Genomic DNA, 18646 nt, shown 5'->3' with positions numbered 1-18646 from the left:
TGGTCAGGCAAGACTTCCCCTTAACAAAACCATGCTGTGTCCGAGCTATAACTGAAGTCTTGTGTAGATGATTCTGCAGTGCTTCTTTAACCAGTGCCTCCATTAATTTTCCTGGAACAGAAGTTCTGCAGAGTAGCTGCCTTGCTCACTCGGTCTTACTCCATGAGACTTTGACCACGGGTGTCAAGCGATTTCAGAACTCTCCAAAGCGATCTAAAGAGTTCTCCTTTAAAGGAAATACTCTTTTGTTTAAGTTTCCAGTTGCTTTCTCTTAAGTTCTTTCAGAAATCATTGTAGACTTCATCTTACAAGTAGTAAGTCAAGTCAGGAAAGAAAAGACAACTTTCCATTTATTCTTATTAGAGTTACTAATCCAGCTAACCTATCAACTGCTTGGCCACTCGTGGCATTACTCCTGTCTCCCCGTGGCAGGGCCGGTAATCTGAGTGGTAAAACCAACCCTCAGGGCCAAAAGGAGTATAAAATGGAGAAAGAAACTTTTCCTCCACTTGATCCATTGAGATCACCTACCGATATGGACCAACCTGATCGTGACCATTATCAAATTAAAAGGCAAAAAAAAAGATCCATGTCAACAAGACCACTGAGCCTTTCTCCTAATACATTCACTGTTGGACTATCCTGTGAGAAAATCATCCCGATTTCTAATTCAAAAATGCTTGGAAAAATGCTTCAGGAACACCAAAGATGGTAAAACATCTAGTCTGGAGATCTGCTTGTAGAAACAATAAAACCAAATCATTCTTCTGAATACCTCCAAAGGAGTTATAGCAGAGTGGGACCTCATTAACATCTTACAGGAAGAAATTGTGCAAGAATTGGCTGAGCCATACAAGCAAAGAGAAATATTAATCAAGAAAGATGGGGAATTAATGCCTACATGGAACCTAATTCTGACTTTCAGTACCTCAAATTTACTAACAACAATTAAAGCAGGGTATCTAAATTGTTGCATACGTCCATATATACCGAATCCCATGAGGTGTTATAAGTGCCAGAAATATGGACGCTCCCAGGTAGCATGCTGTGGCACTATGATATGCCCAAATTGTGGTTCAACAGAACACACCCAAGCTGACTGTACTGTAACCACTTTCACCTGCCCCAGTTGCAAAGGTAATCATCCGGCATATTCAAAAAATTGTGGAAAGTGTGAAAAAATATACAAAAATACAAAACAGAAAACAAGGTAACATACCATCAAGCTAAAAAGCACGTCATGCAGTTTATGCAGAAATGCACATATGCACAAGCAGCTCAACAGAATGTTTCTATTGTTATTCAGACTGACATCTCAGTCCCTCCAAACACTTCAATTGTCGATTGGGCGAGGTCCCTGCTCAATGCTATGCTGCAATCTGCTAAACAAAGTCTTCAAAAACAAGAAAGTAATACTCCAATATTCGTTCCACCCAATATACCTGCAACTACTAAAAAAGCAGACAAATCTGCACCAATGGATCATATCCAGACCAAAAAAAAATCTCCCATACATATGGATGTTGACAATAAAGTTGAAACTTCATGCAGCAGAAGAAGATATGGATACAGAGAGACCGGCATTCCCAAAAAAAAAGATAGACATAAAACTGAACAATACAATACAAACAAACTGCTCAAAAAAAAACCAGACTGATCAAAACACAACTCCAAAAACTGTGTAATGCACAACTTATATGACTTGATTAATAGATATAATCCGATGATAGTTTGTTTACAAGAAACCAATTTAACGCAGCAAGTAACACTCTCAATCAAAAACTTCACATGGAAGGGTGGCGATCTTAGTAAACTCTAAAATTCCCTCTCGAATTATCTCTCTACAGACGTACTTGAAAGCTGTTACTTTATATGTGGCTCTTGGAATAATGCTAATTTCAATATACCTTCTGCCAAACAGTCCCGTCACTAAAAGAACTAGAAGATCTTATAGTTCAAGTGCCAACCCTCTTCTGTCTCCTCAGTGAATTCAATGGGCATCACCCATTGTGGGGATCATCCTATATGGATCAAAGAGAACATCTGATTGAGACCTTACTGAACCAGCAGCAGTTAACCTTATTAAATACTGGCCATCACACTTATATTCATCTTTCCACAGGATCCACCTCAGCAATTGACCTGTCCATCTGCTACGGAGTGGTCAATCTTAGAAGATCCACACAACAGCAATCATCTTCCAATTATATGCAAAATTCAAACAAAACAATCCGAATGTCCCGACCACAGAATAAAATGGAAGTTCTCAAAAGCAAATTGGGCAAAATACTCAAGCTGTGTGTCCTTTGATGATCAATTTATAAAAACACAATCTATAGACAAAGTCACCGAGCACATTACCACAAATATTCTGGGTGGAGCTTCTGAAACAATCCCTCAAAACTCTGCAGTCCAACACAGATATGCAAAATGCTGGTGGAATGAGACTTGCAATAGTGCCAAAAGAGAGAAAAATAAAGCCTGGAATCAGTTTCGTAGGTCTCCCACAACAGCCAACCTCATATTATATAAAAAACAAAAGGCAATGGCAAGACAAATAAGAAGAAAAGCAAAAAAAGACTGCTGGATAAAGTTTGTCAGTATAATCACGAAGGACACCAGCAGTCGAATAATATGGAAAAAAATCCAACAATTAAATAATAAATACATTCCATTTACTGCTTCAATCCTGGTTAGAAATGGATGAGAACTGTCCTCTCCTAAAGAAATAGGCAATTTCCTTGGAGAAATTTTAGTGAAATATAAGCAGCATCCACATATGACAATAAATTCCTGAAAATTAAAACATCAACAAAAAATATAAAATAAATTTAAATACCATGCGACCTCTGTCTTATAATCAGCCCTTCAACTTAACTGAACTCCAAGAAGCCCCAAACAGATCAGCGAAAAACAGTGCAGCAGGACTGGACGGAATCTATTACATAATGCTCAAACAACTGAATAACTCATCTTTAAAATCATTACTAGTATTCTATAATCGGATTTTCCTTGAATGTGTTCATCCTTCCTCATGGCATCACACATTAATTCTTGCTTTTCCTAAACTGGGGAAGGATCAATTTCTCTCACCAGCTGTCTCGGTAAAACACTCGAAAAAATTATACACAGCAGACTAAAATGGATCCTCGAAAGTAAAATTCTGTTAAATTGCAACCGATACGGTTTCTGCCAATGCCAAAACAGATCCTGCTTTGATCTTATGATAAGAGCTGAAACCAATATTCGCAACACTTGCGTTAAAAATCAACATCTAGTGATGGTCAGTCTAGACATAGAAAAAGCTTTTGACACCACATGGAGGTATGGCATTCTTTGAGAGCTGTATTCCATGGGGTTGAGAGGACACTTGCCGCAATTCATTCAGAATTTTCTTAAGCACAGAACCTTTCAAGTTTGTCACCAGAATGTACTGTCAGAATGTTTTATCCAGGAAGAAAGGGTGACCGAGGGTCCATACTTAGTGCTACCCTCTTTGCAATTAGGCTAAATACCATGACACAGAATATTCCTAGAACTGTAGAGAGATATATATGTATGCTGATGATCTTGCCATATCATGCCATTCGTCAAACAATACCATTGAGAGACAGCTACAACTCTCCATAAATAAGCTGGAGACATGGCCTCAACAAAATGGTTACCATCTATCAGAATAAAAGACTATTGCAATCCATCTCTGTAAAAAACGCAAATTACATCCAGAACCTGAACTTAAATTAAGAAATCATCTGATCCCTCTCGCCAGCAATATCCACTTTTTGGGTTTAACACTAGATGTGAAACAGTTTTTCCATGCATATAAGTTATCTTAGAACCATCTGTTTGAAAAAACTCAATATACTTTGAGCTATCTCTGCCCTAGCATGGGGTGCAGATAGATACACTTCTGCACTTGTATCATTCTCTCATCAGGTCGCGTCTAGAGTATGGCGCAATTGTCCGCATCTCAGCCAGGAAAAGTGTGCTTACAAGACTAAATACCATACAACACAGTGCTCTTCGCACTGCACTTGGGGCTTTCTGAACTTCCACTGTCCAAAGTCTTTATATAGAGGCAAACGAACCTCCACTCCACCTCAGGAGGAAAATGTTATTACTCACCTATGCAGCCAGACTTAAAAGCCTTCCAGATCATCCCAATCAACCTCTATTCTTAAATCCTGAATGGATTACATTTTATAACAATAAGTCCACTGAAAACAGACTCACTGATGTTAGACCACACAAGTTGATTCACTGCTTGAACATACATTTTAAAAACACGCTCGAAGAAACTAAGTATCTGATCCACCCTGGTTCACAAACCTACCTTACTGTGACACATATTTCTAACAGTGGGGGAAAAAAGTCCCTGGAAAACTGTAACATCAAACAACTGCACGAAGGGCATGCTTATAGCAATGTGCAGAGCTGCATAATATATACTTATGGCTCAAAATCAGATGGTGCTGTAGGTGCTGCAGCAGTTTTTGTCTGTATCTCTCCTGGCTGAATGCAACAGCTATACTGCAGAACTGTATGCAATCCAGCTAGCTATCGAAAATATCAATATTCATCTCAACAACAGTAGTTTAATATATACAGACTCCACGAGTGCGCTGTCTACAATAAGTAATATATTCTCAACTCCACATCCCATAGTAAAAGAAATACGGTCTGGTCTAAATCGTTTATGGATTAGGAATCATACTCGAAGATTCTGTTGGATTCCGGGGCATGCTGGCATTGTAGGTAACGAAACAGCAGACCAGGCAGCCAAACATCCAAACAGTACCACACCTCCATCTTACCAAGTACCCTATATAGATTCACTAACACATATCCGACATATCTGTAGAGACAAGTGGTTAAACATTTGGAAGACCCCAAAAGAACAATAAATTGTTTGAAATTAAACGTGAACCATAACTATGGAACTCCAGCTACAGGCAAAACAGGCATGAAGAGGTAATACTGGCAAGACTACACATAGGGCACACACACACCTGACCCACTTGTTCCTGCTCATGGGTGACGATCCTCCTATATGCACACATTGTTCATCACAACTTACAGTCCTGCATATTCTCTTAGACTGTTCAATTCATTCTCAAATCAGAAATTGTACTTTGCGCCATCTGACACAAATGCAAGAACCTTTATCACTCACCCACATGTTGGGAAACAATGATAACCTGGACAAGCTCTTTGCTTATCTTAAACAAACCAGACTATATGAATATATCTAAAATCAAATAAAGCAAATTTCCAGCATCTATCCAAATACCAGAATAGGCACATTTTGGCCTAAGTTGCCCTTGTGCCGACAAACATCTACACACCAACCAACCGTGAGACTTTTGGCTTCTAGAGCTATCTGATGTACAGGGCATTTCAGAGAAACATTCCATACCCCATCATCTGATATGCTGTGTTCTGCAGTTAACTACGTTTCTCAGTTTGAGCCTCGAATAGAACATAATGGTGACCACATTGAAGTACATTTCAAGTACTGATTGATGAATCCAATATCACCACTTGGAATGGGAAGTGCCATACTCTCAGTGACAAGGTCACGCCAGGCTATATAGCTGCCCTGGTGCAAACTTCTTATTGTTACCCCCCCACCCCATGGCGCCTCCATAGCCAGGTGGTAAGGAGCAGCAGTGCACAGCACACGCTTCTTGATTAGACCCGGGTTCGAGCCCGTCACCACCAAATACGGAGGATGCGGAAAGGTCAAGGAATGACCACAGCATATCCCAGAGCAATATGGCCTTAGTTGCTAATGCTCCTAAAAACCAAATAACTAACTAACTAACCACTTACCCCATGGTCAGTTTTCTTATATCAATTTTTTTTTTTTTTTTTTTTGGAAATTTAAAAAAATATATATTTCCAAAATAATATATTTTATTTTTTAAACACAAAACATATATTATGATACATGAAGTAAATATATTAAAAATAAAATAAAATAACGAAAATATATTAATTTGCTTTGGCTACAGGCAAAAGTTTCAGAGAAAGATTTGAAACTTTGTTTTTTAATATTGCTCACCGTTTAGTACTACTAGAAAAAAAATTATAAAGTTCTTGTATGATTCCAAAAAAATCAACTGTCTCAAAAGATATTCTTGCTGCATCATTCACCACTAAACTCAAAGTATGTGCAGCGCAACGTACGAAAAAGGCTTGGGGGTTTATATCTAAAATTTTTCCTGAAGACCGTTAAGTTTTCCTTTCATATTGGCCCCGTTGTTGTAGCCTTGCCCATGCATATTTTGAATATTAATGTTATATTTTTCCAAAAATTTTAAAATGAATATAGTTAGCCCACTACCTACCAGTTGTATTTTCAATTTCATAAATTAAACGTGAACCTCTAAAATATAAGCTCTAAATAGCTCGAAACAGCTCTAAATATAAGCACTTTGATTTTGGCCACCCAGTATGATAAATTATTTACAGATATCTGCTTGGAATACTGTTTTATTGCCTTCATTCTATAAAAAAAAAAATTGTATTTCAGAAAGGAGACAAATTCAAGATCATGAATATCCACTATTTGTCAGAGTTATGCTAGGACCTAGCGAGGATGTTGCAAAGATTTTTATAATGAACAGGAAACATACCCATGAAATTTCAGGTGAAGTAAGTATAAATTGTTAATAGTAAAAGAGAAGTTCATTAATAATGTATACATTTAAAACCTACATGCTTTGAAATGTAAGTTTTATATTCATACCTATATGTTCTGTCTCTTCTGTTCCAACAAACTTTGGCCCCAATTCTGTTTTGGAAATGAATAGATATTTCTTCTCCAACTGATATTGGAGAGGCACTAGCAGAAACATTCGCTGCCACTCCATCCTCTCAGTTTTATGAAGCCTCATTTAGACGCACAAAAATGTCTGTAGAAAAATATAAAATTAACTTCAATACAAACCAGTCACATTCTCATAACCTTCTGTTCACTATTACTGAACTCAGTGAAGCTCTCCAGAGTTCTCGAAATAGTTTTGCTGGGCCAGATGGCATTTATTATATGATGCTTCGCTACCTCAACTCCAACTCAAAATCTACACTATTAAAATTTTACAACAGAATCTTTGAAGAGAATGTTTACCCTGATATGTTTACCCTGGCATCAGTCAGTAGTGGTAGCCATAGCAAAACCGGGGAAAGATGTTTCCTCCCCCAACAGTTATTGTCCTATATCATTGACCAGCTGTTTAGGAAAGATACTAGAAAAGATGGTGCACAGGAGACTTGTCTGGATTATTGAAGATCAAGATGCTATATTACACCACCAATTTGGTTTCCGCTGTAACAGGTCTACAACTGATGTCCACGTCAAAGTCAAAGCTCACATTCGAAATGCTTTTGTCAAAAAACATCACATGGTAATGATAATTTTTGATATTACCAAAGCATTCGACACAACCTTGAGATATAGAATCATCCGAGACTTATACAACCTTGGACTGAGAGGTAACCTGCTTCGATTCATTCAGAATTTTCTTCACCTCAGGACCTTTCAAGTAAGATTCCAGAATGAGATGTTCAAAATTCACATGCAAGAAGGAGTAACTCAGGGATCGATTTTTAAGTGCCATACTTTTTGTATTACGTACCAGTAGCATTACACAAGACATCCCAGCTACAGTGGAAACTTATATGTTTGCAGACAATCTTACTATTTCCTGTCAATCATCAAACATAGCTATCATTGAAAGACAACTACAGTTAGCAATAACCAAAATTGAAACTTGGACAAAATGTAATGGCTGTCAATTAAACAAAGGGGAAACAGCAACAATACAATTCTGTAAATTACTATTGCTTCATCCGGAACCTGTATTAAAACTGAAAGGCAGATAAATACCGATGACCGACTCCATAAGACTATTGGGTTTGATTTTAGACACCAAACTTAATTTTCATAAACATATAACCTAACTGCGAACTACGTGCCTTCATAAATTAAACATTCTTCGCGCAGTATCCTCAACTTCTTGGGGTGCTGAAAGGCAGTCGATGCTGAATTTATATCGTGGGGTGCTGCAAGGCAGTCGATGCTGAATTTATATCGTGCTCTAATCCAGTTACGATTAGATTATGGAGCTATGGTATATGCTTCAGCTAAACACAGCATCTTACGTTCTCTGAACACCATCCAACACACAAGACGACACATGCCCTGCGATCTGCACTAGGTGCCTACAGAACTTCGACAGTACAGACTTGTATATAGAAGCACATGAACCTCTTCTTTATCTTAGAAGACAACGCCTACTCTGCCAAAATAAGAAGCCTTCCAACTCACCCCTGAGTTGGAATCCAAGCCTAATGAACCTAGGCCTGCTGGAATATGCCTTCAAGAAGTAATACAGAAGTGGAAAATCAACCTCAATAAAATTGCGGAAAGTAGAAATATGCCTTTGCCTCCATGGGATAGACATGATATAGACATTGATCTATACTTCGCTCAGTGGTCAAAAAATACCATTCCACCACTTAATATCTGACAGTTACATGCCAACTATATTTCAGAACACACTAGGAAACTCAGTCTATATGGATTGGTCTAAGTCCCAATCACATGTAGCTATGGAGCAGCTGTATTCCCTTCGCATGTAATCTCAAAATCCCTTCCAATTGAGTGCAGCATGCTTTCTGCAGAACTATATGCTATCCAGCTTGCATTAAATGAAATATGTTCCCAGTCACCACTCTGTCCTGATATATTCAGATTCGCCCAGTGCTATCTCAGCCATACAGGGTAAGCAACATTCTCATCAACTTTTCTTACAAGAAATTGCCTTTCTAATCAACCTCTGTCAGAACAAACACTCTGAAATACCTCTTTGCTGGATCCCAGGACACTGTGGAATAGAAGGCAATGAAAAAGCAGACATTGCAGCTAAGTCAGCATCAGAACTGGCAAACAGAACAATGATAGTCCCACATACTGATTTTAGTCCAATCATTATTAGAGAAAGTGCAAATGAATGGGCCCAGATATGGAAAAATCAAGTCAACAATAAACTACAGGAAATAAAACCTAATCCACAAATATGGCACTCAGAGGAAGTCGCAGAGAAGTAATGCTTGCCAGACTGGGACTTGGCCATACTCATCTTACTCATTTTCATCTATTAGCAAATAAAAATCCCCCACTCTGTGTTCAATTCCAAGTTCAGTTTTCAGTAAAACATATTCTTTTGTTATGCCCTCGATTCAGAAATTCCAGATTCATTTGTTTTCGGAGTTCGTGCAATAACCAGAATCCACTTGCCCTTCATCAGACAGGGAATTCTGCGAATATAGATGAACTATTTAATTTTATTTGGCAAATCAGATTTGATAAACAAATCTAAAAAAATGTCCGATTTACATTAAAAACTTGGAAAAACACGTCTTGGACATTGATGCCCTTGTGTCTTACAACCCTTAAACCACAACATCTGTCTTTTCTAATTTCTTTAATTTCAACATCTGTCTTTTCTAATTTTTTTTATTTCTTTTGAAATAAAAAAATAATAATAATAATAAGCTGAAATATCATATAGGGACTTTTTTTTTTTTTTTTTTTACTTTGACTTATATAATCTAACTCAGTTAGACAATATAGATCAAATCTAACTCAGTTAGACAATATAGGTCAAATCTAACTCAGTTAGACAATATAGGTCAAATCTAACTCAGTTAGACAATATAGGTCCTTTGGCTATTCTAATCTATGTAACAGTGAAGTAGAAATGTCAGCAATCACTGATGAAAAATACCATTTCATCAGTGAGTGCGACCAGATATTCCATCTGTATATAATTTCCAATTAGAAATAAACATATTTAGATCTAAAGTAGGTAGTAGTAGTAGTGGTGTGTGATGCAAGAAAGCAAATGTATGAGCTTATGCAGCATCAGCCAAAAAAAAAAAAAAAAAATCACACCATTCCCTCCAAATGCCTGTCCAGTTCCTCCTTAAATTTATTCAACCTATCAACTTCCACAACGACAGATGGAAGTTTGTTCCAGCAATAAACAACCCCCCCCCCCCGGCTGGCTAAAGGCAAATTTCCGCACATCTATTCTACATCTGTCCTTTCTTAATTTGAATTTATGCACTCTTAGGTTCATAATCTGAACAAGTGGAAGGATCCCATCAGAATTCAGCGTGCTGAACCCATTCAAGGCCTTATACACCTCAATCAGATCACCGTGCAGGTGCCTAGTCTCCAGCCACTGCAATTTGCAGAACTTAAGCCTCTCTTGATAAGAGGATCCCTTCATTCCCCTCACCAGTCTTGTTGCCCTTCTCTGTACACGCTCAAATAAATCTACATCCTTCCTAAAATGAGACCTCCAGACCTGTACGCAGTACTCAAGGCGTGGCCTGACCATTGCCTTATACAGAGGGATAATCACCTTCTTTTCCCTGCTAGCAAAATTCCTATATATCATTGACAAAAAACCCCGTGACCTGCCCGGGCAGCCTGTCTGCATTGCTCAGAAAACTTCATATCTGACTGTACAATTACTCCCAGGTCTTTTTCATTTTCTACCACCTTAAGTGTAGTACCACACAGTTGGTACGTATCTCTGGGGTTACTTCTACCCATATCCAGTAATTTGCATTTGTCAAGGTTAAACTTCAGTTGCCACTTCTTAGCCCATCTGCCCAAATTATCTAGATCCTGTTGCAGTAGCACACTGCCATTACTGTCATTAACAACCCTGCCAACCTTTGTATCATCTACAAACTTCGACACTAAGCCTGATATACCTTCATCAATATCATTGATAAATATACAAAACAACAGTGGACCCAACACCGAACCCTGTGGGATTCCACTAATAACATTAGTCCAAGAAGAGCAGCACCCATTGATTACCACCCTCTGTCTTCTCGCACTTAACCATCCTTTTATCCATTGTAGCAACTTACCCTTAATACCATTCTGCTCCAATTTGTACAATAGTCTTCCATGCGCAACAGTGTCAAAAGCTTTCCTGAAATCCAAATATATGATATCAAAATTATTTTTTGCATCCAGTTACTTTGTAACCACATCATAATATCCTATCAAATTTGTCAGACAAGACTTTCCCTTAACAAACCCATGCTGTGTTTGAATTATTGCTGCAGTCTTGTCTAGATGATCCTGCAATGCATGTTTAACCAGTGACTCCATTATTTTACCCGGAACAGAAGTTAAACTAACTGGTCTGTAATTACTCGTGTCACCCTTCGAACCCCCTTTGTGAATTGGGGATACATTTGCACATCTCCAGTCCGTGGGAACCTCCCCTGAGTCCAAGGATGCTCTCATAATTATGGCTAAGGGTTTGCTTAGTTGCTTTGCCGCCTCCTTTAATATAACTGGATAGATCCCATCCACCCCAGGTGCTTTTCTTACGTTTAACTTCAACAGTTTCTCTTCCACTTTGCTCTCAGTTATTACAAAATCATTAAGTATCCTGCTACAATTTGATAACCTTCTGCCATTTTCAAACCTTAATAATTCCTCATGTGTGAATGTAGATGCAAAATACTCATTCAGTTTGTTTGCTATCTGAGCAGAATCATCAACAGTCAAACCATTGATGTCAAGTGGACCAATCAGATTCATCCCCTTCCTTTTAGAGTTTATATAAGTAAAGAAATCCTTGCTGTTTTTCTTAGCATCTTTTGCCAAGGTTTTCTCGTAATCTGCCTTCGCCTGCCGAACCTCCTTTGTGACCTGATTACAGATTAACTTATATCTGCCATAGGCTTCTGAGTCGCTTGATAATTTATATGCATCCCATGCATTTTTCTTCTCTGTTACGAGTCTCATTAGTTCATTTAACAACTATTTAGGCCTAAACCTTGAACAATATTTCTTAATAGGTATGAAACTTTTAGTAGCATCCACGATTAATTCCTTGAATGCTTCCCACTTAGAATTTACTATTGGTAACATCGTCGGTTGATCCCACTGTACAGAATTTAAAAACTGTCTGAGATCACTGTACTCACCTTTACGGAAGCAAAAACCCTTTCCTTTACCACTGATGGTAATTAAATCTTTAAGTAAATCCCACGTCAGTACACTGTGATCACTGCCACCTAGTGGTTCTTTTATCTGCAAATTCCTAATACATGAATGATCACTGCTGATAATAACCAGATCAAGAGTATTACTTTCTCTGGTTGCCTCTCGAACATGCTGCTGCAGAAAACAATCACCCAATAAATCTACAAAAGTCTGACTAGTGTGTGAGTGCCCAACCCACAAGTTACAGTCAATATCTGGGAAGTTAAAATCCCCCATTATAAGACATTCCGATTTACTAGCCCACTCTATTTCTCTGTACAATTGTTCATTGTACTCATTCGAGTCATTAGGCCTATAACACACTCCTACTCTTATTTTTGCTTTGCAGTGCTTATGTCACACCAAACTGACTCAACAGTGCACTGTTCATCTATATCAACTCGATGCACTTCTTTTGATTTTATGTTTTTCTTAATTAACAGCATAACACCTCCTCCCTTCGTATCCTTTCTGTACACATTGTACTCCCCAAATTCCAGTTCGTAATTCCTTATATCAGTGTGACACCATGTCTCTGATATCCCAACAATATCCGCCTTTGATGTCTTGACCAACACTTCAAATTCATCAAATTTATTTACTATACTTCTATCATTGGTATACATGCAAGTATACATGCTCCTACTCCTACTCCTATTCCTAGTTACCCTAACACATCCCATATACCCACCTGTTTCACGATGACTGCCATCCGTCCCTGAAACCCCCAATACCCCTCGCTCCAGGTCGCTACTTATTCTAATAGAAGTTGTGCAAGAATCACCATCACCTCTGCCTACGGCTACTGTTAAACTATTAGTCCTTGTATCGCCCTCCCAAGCTATCAGTTTTCGGACCCACCCACCCAGCACTGCCTCGATAACATCAGCAAATATTCTTGCACCCTTTCTATTTAAGTGTATCCCATCCCTGTAGAAGCAGTCTCTCTTGTTAACAAGTACAGTCCAGGCTGAAAAATTCTATCCCTTGAGCCTTGCACAATCTTTCCAGGGCCGAATTGATCGACAAAGCTCTCATCATATACTCCCTCCTATCGTGTCTGGGCAGAATTGCAGACACTTTCAAATTCAACCCTAATTCACGGCTTTTTTTCATCAGTGACCTGTACTTGTTAAGTAATTCTGTCGGTCTCCTACTCTTGATATCATTAGTGCCAACGTGTACAACTATATCACCTTTTGTGTCCTTAAAAGATGATATCCGCTCTACAACGTCATCAACCTTTGCCCCTGGCAGACATACCCTGTTCCTGTTCCACCTATCCTTTTTACAAAGGATGTTTCCCGTTTCCCTGACAATAGAGTCACCAACTACTAGTTTCTGAGGGACCAGCGCATTCTGCCTTGGGGGTTGCCGCTGTGTTGCGTGATGACCAAGTGCAAGCTCTGGCGTTGATGTTGGCAGCTGAGAGCCTGATGGGCCCCTCAATTTAGATCTTTCGAGGGCATCCACCCTGTCCTTCAAACTCTCATATAGGCCCATAACAACGCTAAGTTGTCGCCTGATTTCCTTACATCGTGCACACACAAAGACATCCCCCATGGCAATATCATGTTCCATTCCAGATAGTTCGGCAGACATTTCAAAAGTTGCACATTTTTTTTAGGCTGTGATGCGTTGGAGAATCGCCCCCCCCCTCAGTTCTCTCCCAAGTCACAGCACTCCTGCCACTTTGTGCCCGTTGCTTTGCTGCTCTAGTTTGGGGCATGATACTTTAAATTAATAAAATCAATAAATTAAATTAATTAAATGTCAATATTACGCTATCTAATAGAAACAGTGAAGCGTATTACTGTTTCTATAATTATACGTTAGAGCTACCTCAATTAAAATTTGAATTCCCTATCAGTATATACAAAAACAATGCCTGCAATATTCGAACGAAATAACGCTACCTAATAGAAACAGTGAAGCGTATTACTGTTTCTATAATTATACGTTAGAGCTACCTCAATTAAAATTTGAATTCCCTCTCAGTATATACAAAAACAATGCCTGCAATATTCGAACGAAATAACGGTTTTATAAAGTATTACGTATATCTACAAAAACTGTTTATATAAATTAAAATAAAAATAACCAGCGTAATTAGAACTATAAGACTACGTATTAAGTACAATATAAAATAACAATTATGTAAATAAAAAGCAAACACTTATCGTTTTTTTCAGAGCCTGTAACTCGCAGCTGTATTTTCTAAAGAGAGTCAGCGCCCTCTTTAAAGGTTAAAAAGTGCTTCATGCCTTTCTTTTAATATATTTACATTACCAACACACTATGACCCAAACAACATCTAATGTTGAAGAAAATAGATTTTTGTTAAAGATATTATTAACATGTGTACCCAGTCTGAATGATGGCATTGATCCATTGTGGAAGGCTCGCAAACAATTCACAAAAGCTGTCAGCTGAAATTTGGTGCAAATCCACCTCCAGTCCACTTAATAGTAAGTGGCTATAGCACACAGCATCATCTGCACCACTTTGACTACTTATCCAATATTCCATCTTCTCCCAAAAAAGTGTTCTGGGGGGGAATTCAAATCTGGAATGGCCAGGGCCAACTATGAAATCTCATTTTCCTGAAACTAGTTGCATAAAAGTATGACTTTTTGAGATGGAGTGGTATTCTGGAATAACACTCTATTCCACGAAAGTTTTAAAATTGGTGTTAGTAGAGCAGAATAATGCGAGGAAACAAACTTATGTAGTAGCAGGCAAAAAAAAAAAAATAAATAAATAAATTACGTATAAGCAGATTTCCTGCATTGCAGGCTGTTTTCTGATTTATAAGAAATTTCAATGTATTATTTATGACTTTCTGAAATACCTCTGTGGTCTCCTAGTGGTCAGTGAACCACAGTGTGAGAAATACTGCTATCTTTACATTAAGCCCACATTCCTAAAATGCAGTTTCCAAGGTTGTAAAATGTGGCCTAACCAATGTCTTTACAAGGTTTTACAATTACCATAGATAGTCAAGTACAAGTTGAGTGTGTGTTGACACTTGTTTTGGTTCTCAGGAAGTCAGAAAATATATTTACCTGTGTATAAGTTGATATTAGAAAATGGGCTTTGAAGGCATAGCTGACACTGCCTGATTTTGAAACATACTGAAATATAAATTTATTCTGAATTGGGTTAAGTGCAAAACTACTTTCAGTTTAAAGCCACCCTCACATGACACTTGTTTTTGATTTATTTCAGCAATATGTGCACCTTTTATGAAATAATTAATAAAACTGGTTTTACATGATTACCAGTACTATCAGTTGTAGTTCCAATTAAAACAAAGGCACTATTATCAATTTTCAACAACAATTGCAACAAAAATTGATAATAGAATGCAACAACAAAGGTAGGCACTATAAAAATTGAGAAGTGCAAGATGGCCACCTGGATTTGTTCTGCAAAACACAGTGCATCTATGCAATCATAGAAACCTGAATACATGGTCCATATATAAAGCAAGCATTTTATTGATGTTAAAAGCATCCAAAATTTCTTGAATTAGCTAGTAATTCTGAATGATGCAAGGAAGTGAACGTTTTCTGCATTAGTCAAAAATAAATAATACTTATAAATAATAATAATACTTATAAATAATAATAATAAAACAGATATTTGTACTATTACCATTCCTGCAAGGTAATCATCCAATTCTGCTTTACACTTATTCCAGTGTTCGACAACCTGCTGCTTATGGGTGAACTTCATGAAATCAAATTTGTTTTTCTCTGTTTTTTTTTATATTTGTGTTCCCTGGTTCCTGTCTCACCAACAAGGAGAACAAAGTTTCCTCATCAATTTACTCAATCCCTTTAGTGCCTTATACATTTCAGTTAGTTCTCCCCTTAAATGTCTAGTTGTCATACCTTGCAGTCCACACCTTCTAAGCAGTTCCTCATATGTGTATTGCTTTTCACTTATCATTAATCTGGTCACTTTTCTCTAAATGGCGGTGCAGTGTCGAGTCAGTTTGGTGTGACGTAAGCATTGGGAGATCAAAATTGAGAGTAGGAGTGTGCTATAGGCCTAATGACTCTGATGAGTATAATAAGAAACTGTACAGGGAAATAGAGTGGGCCAGTAAATCAGAGAGTCTTATAATGGGAGATTTTAATTTCCCAGATATTGACTGGAATTTGGGGGCTGGTCACTCACACACTAGCAAGGCTTTTGTGGATTTATTGGATGATTGTTTTCTACATCAGCATGTTCAGGAGGCAACTAGAGGGAGGAATACTCTCAATTTGATTATCAGCAGCGATTCTTCATGCATTAAGAATCTGCAGATAAATGAACCACTAGGTGACAGTGATCACAGTGTGCTCAAGTGGGATTTACTCGAAGAGGTAACTACCATTAGGGGTAAAGGGAAGGGTTATTGCTTTCGTAAAGGTGACTACGATGGACTGAGACAGTATTTAAATTCTATACAGTGGGACCAACTGATATGTTACCAACAGCAAATGCAAAATGGGAAGCATTCAAAGAACGTATCTTGGAAGCTACTAGGCTTTACATACCAACTAAGAAATATTGTACAAGGTTTAGGCCTAAATGGATGTCAGATGAACTAATGAGGCATATGGCAGAGAAGAAACATGCATGGGATACATACAAATTAACATATGACACAGAAGCCTATGATTGATACAAGTTGATCTGTAACCAAGTTACAAAGGAGGTTAGGCAGGCAAAGGCAGATAACGAGAAATCCTTGGCAAGGGATGCAAAGAAAAACAGCAAAGAGTTCTTTACTTATGTAAACTCTAGAAGGAAGGGGATGAATCAGATTGGTCTACTTGATATTGATGGGTCAACTGTTGATGATCCTGCTCAGGTGGCTAACAAACTAAATGAATATTTTGCATCGACATTCACACATGAGGAGTTATTTAGCGAGGGGAATGCCACAGGTGTATTCAACTCTAGCAGTAAGCTAGAGAATCTTGTAATAACTGAGAGTAAAGTGGAGGAGAAATTGTTGAAGATAAACACAAGAAAGGCACCCAGGGTGGATGGGATCTATCCAGTTATATTAAAGGAGGCAACAGAGGAAGTAAGCAAACCCTTAGCCATAATTATGAGAGCTTCCTTGGACTCAGGGGAGGTACCCACAGACTGGAGATGTGCAAATGTGACCCCAATTCACAAAGGAGGATCAAAGGCTGACACAAGTAATTATAGACCTGTGAGTTTAACTTCTGTTCCAGGAAAATTAATGGAGGCACTAGTTAAAGAAGCACTGCAGGATCATTTAGACAAGACTTCAGTTATAGCTCAGACACAGCATGGTTTTGTTAAGGGGAAGTCTTGCCTGAACAATTTGATTGAATACTATGATGCAGTCACAAAGGAACTGGATGCAGGGAATAACTTTGATAATTTATACTTGGATCTTAGAAAGACTTGATACTGTTGCACATGGAAGACTGCTGCACAAATTGGGGCAGTGTGACATTGGAGGCAAATTGCTGCTGTGGATAAAGGGGTGGCTGAGGTGGAGAAGACAGAGAGTGGTAATCAATGGACACTGCTCGTCGTGGACTAATGTTATTAGTGGAGTCCCTCAGGGCTCTGTGTTGGGTCCATTATTGTTTTCTGTATTTATAAATGATATTGATGATGGTATATCAAGCTTAATGTCCAAGTTTGCAGACGATACAAAGGTAGGAAGGGTTGTCAAGGACACTACTGACACTATGCTGCTGCAGCAGGATCTGGAAAGGTTGAGCAGATGGGCTGACAGGTGGCAAATGAAGTTTAACATTCACAAATGTAAGGTACTACACATGGGAAACAGCAACCCCAGAGCAACGTATCAACTCTGTGGTACTACACTGACAGTGGTAGAGAATGAAAGGGACCTGGGGGTGGTTGTGCAGGCAGATATGAAGTTCTCTGAGCAGTGCAGACGGGCTGCAAGAGTAGCTCATGGTGTATTGTCAATGATATATAGGAATTTTTCTAGCAGGGATAAGGAGGTGATTATTCCCTTGTATAAGGCAATGGTCAGGCCACACCTAGAGTACTGTATACAAGTCTGGAGGCCTCATTTCAAGAAGGATGTAGAGCTGCTGGAACGAGTACAGAGAAGGGCAACAAGATTAGTGAATGGAACAAAGGGGTCCTCTTACGAAGAAAGGCTTAAGTTTTGCAAATTACAGTGTCTGGAGACTAGGCACCAGCGAGGTGATCTGATAGAGGTGTATAAAGCATTGAATGGTTTGAGCATGCTCAATGCTCATGGGATTCTTCCTCTCGCTCAGAATAATCACCTGAGAGGGCATAAATTCAAATTGAGGAAAGACAGATGTAGGATAGACGTGCGGAAATTTGCCTTTAGCCAGCGGGTGGTTGGTTGGTGGGACAGACTTCCATCCCTTGTTGTGGAAGTTGATAGCCTAAATAAGTTTAAGGCCCAGCTGGACAGGTATTTCGAACAAACAGAGAGGTGAAGTGGAAGTGGTTTTTTTTTTTTTTTTTGGCTGATGCTGCATAAGCTTGCTGTCTTGCATCAAATGCCTCTAC

The 18646-nt window shown here is 38.5% G+C and overlaps 1 protein-coding gene across 2 annotated transcripts in view; it reads left to right on the top strand.

Annotated features, from left to right (window-relative positions):
• The window catches only part of Rassf (Ras association family member), a 285214-nt gene that overhangs the window by 212524 nt on the left and 54044 nt on the right, over window positions 1–18646 (top strand). For both annotated transcript variants that reach the window (XM_090370595.1, XM_090370596.1), the window contains exon 8: window positions 6536–6657. In XM_090370595.1, the coding sequence (XP_090226721.1) occupies window positions 6536–6657 (122 nt within the window). The remainder of the gene's footprint in view (window positions 1–6535; window positions 6658–18646) is intronic.

The sequence above is a fragment of the Mastigoproctus giganteus genome, chromosome 3 (genome assembly GCF_048544385.1).
Source record: "Mastigoproctus giganteus isolate SK-2022 chromosome 3, ASM4854438v1, whole genome shotgun sequence".
Classification (NCBI taxonomy): Eukaryota; Metazoa; Arthropoda; class Arachnida; order Uropygi; family Thelyphonidae; genus Mastigoproctus; species Mastigoproctus giganteus.
Note: the sequence above shows the minus strand (reverse complement) of the source record. Positions and strands in the feature narration are given on the sequence as shown.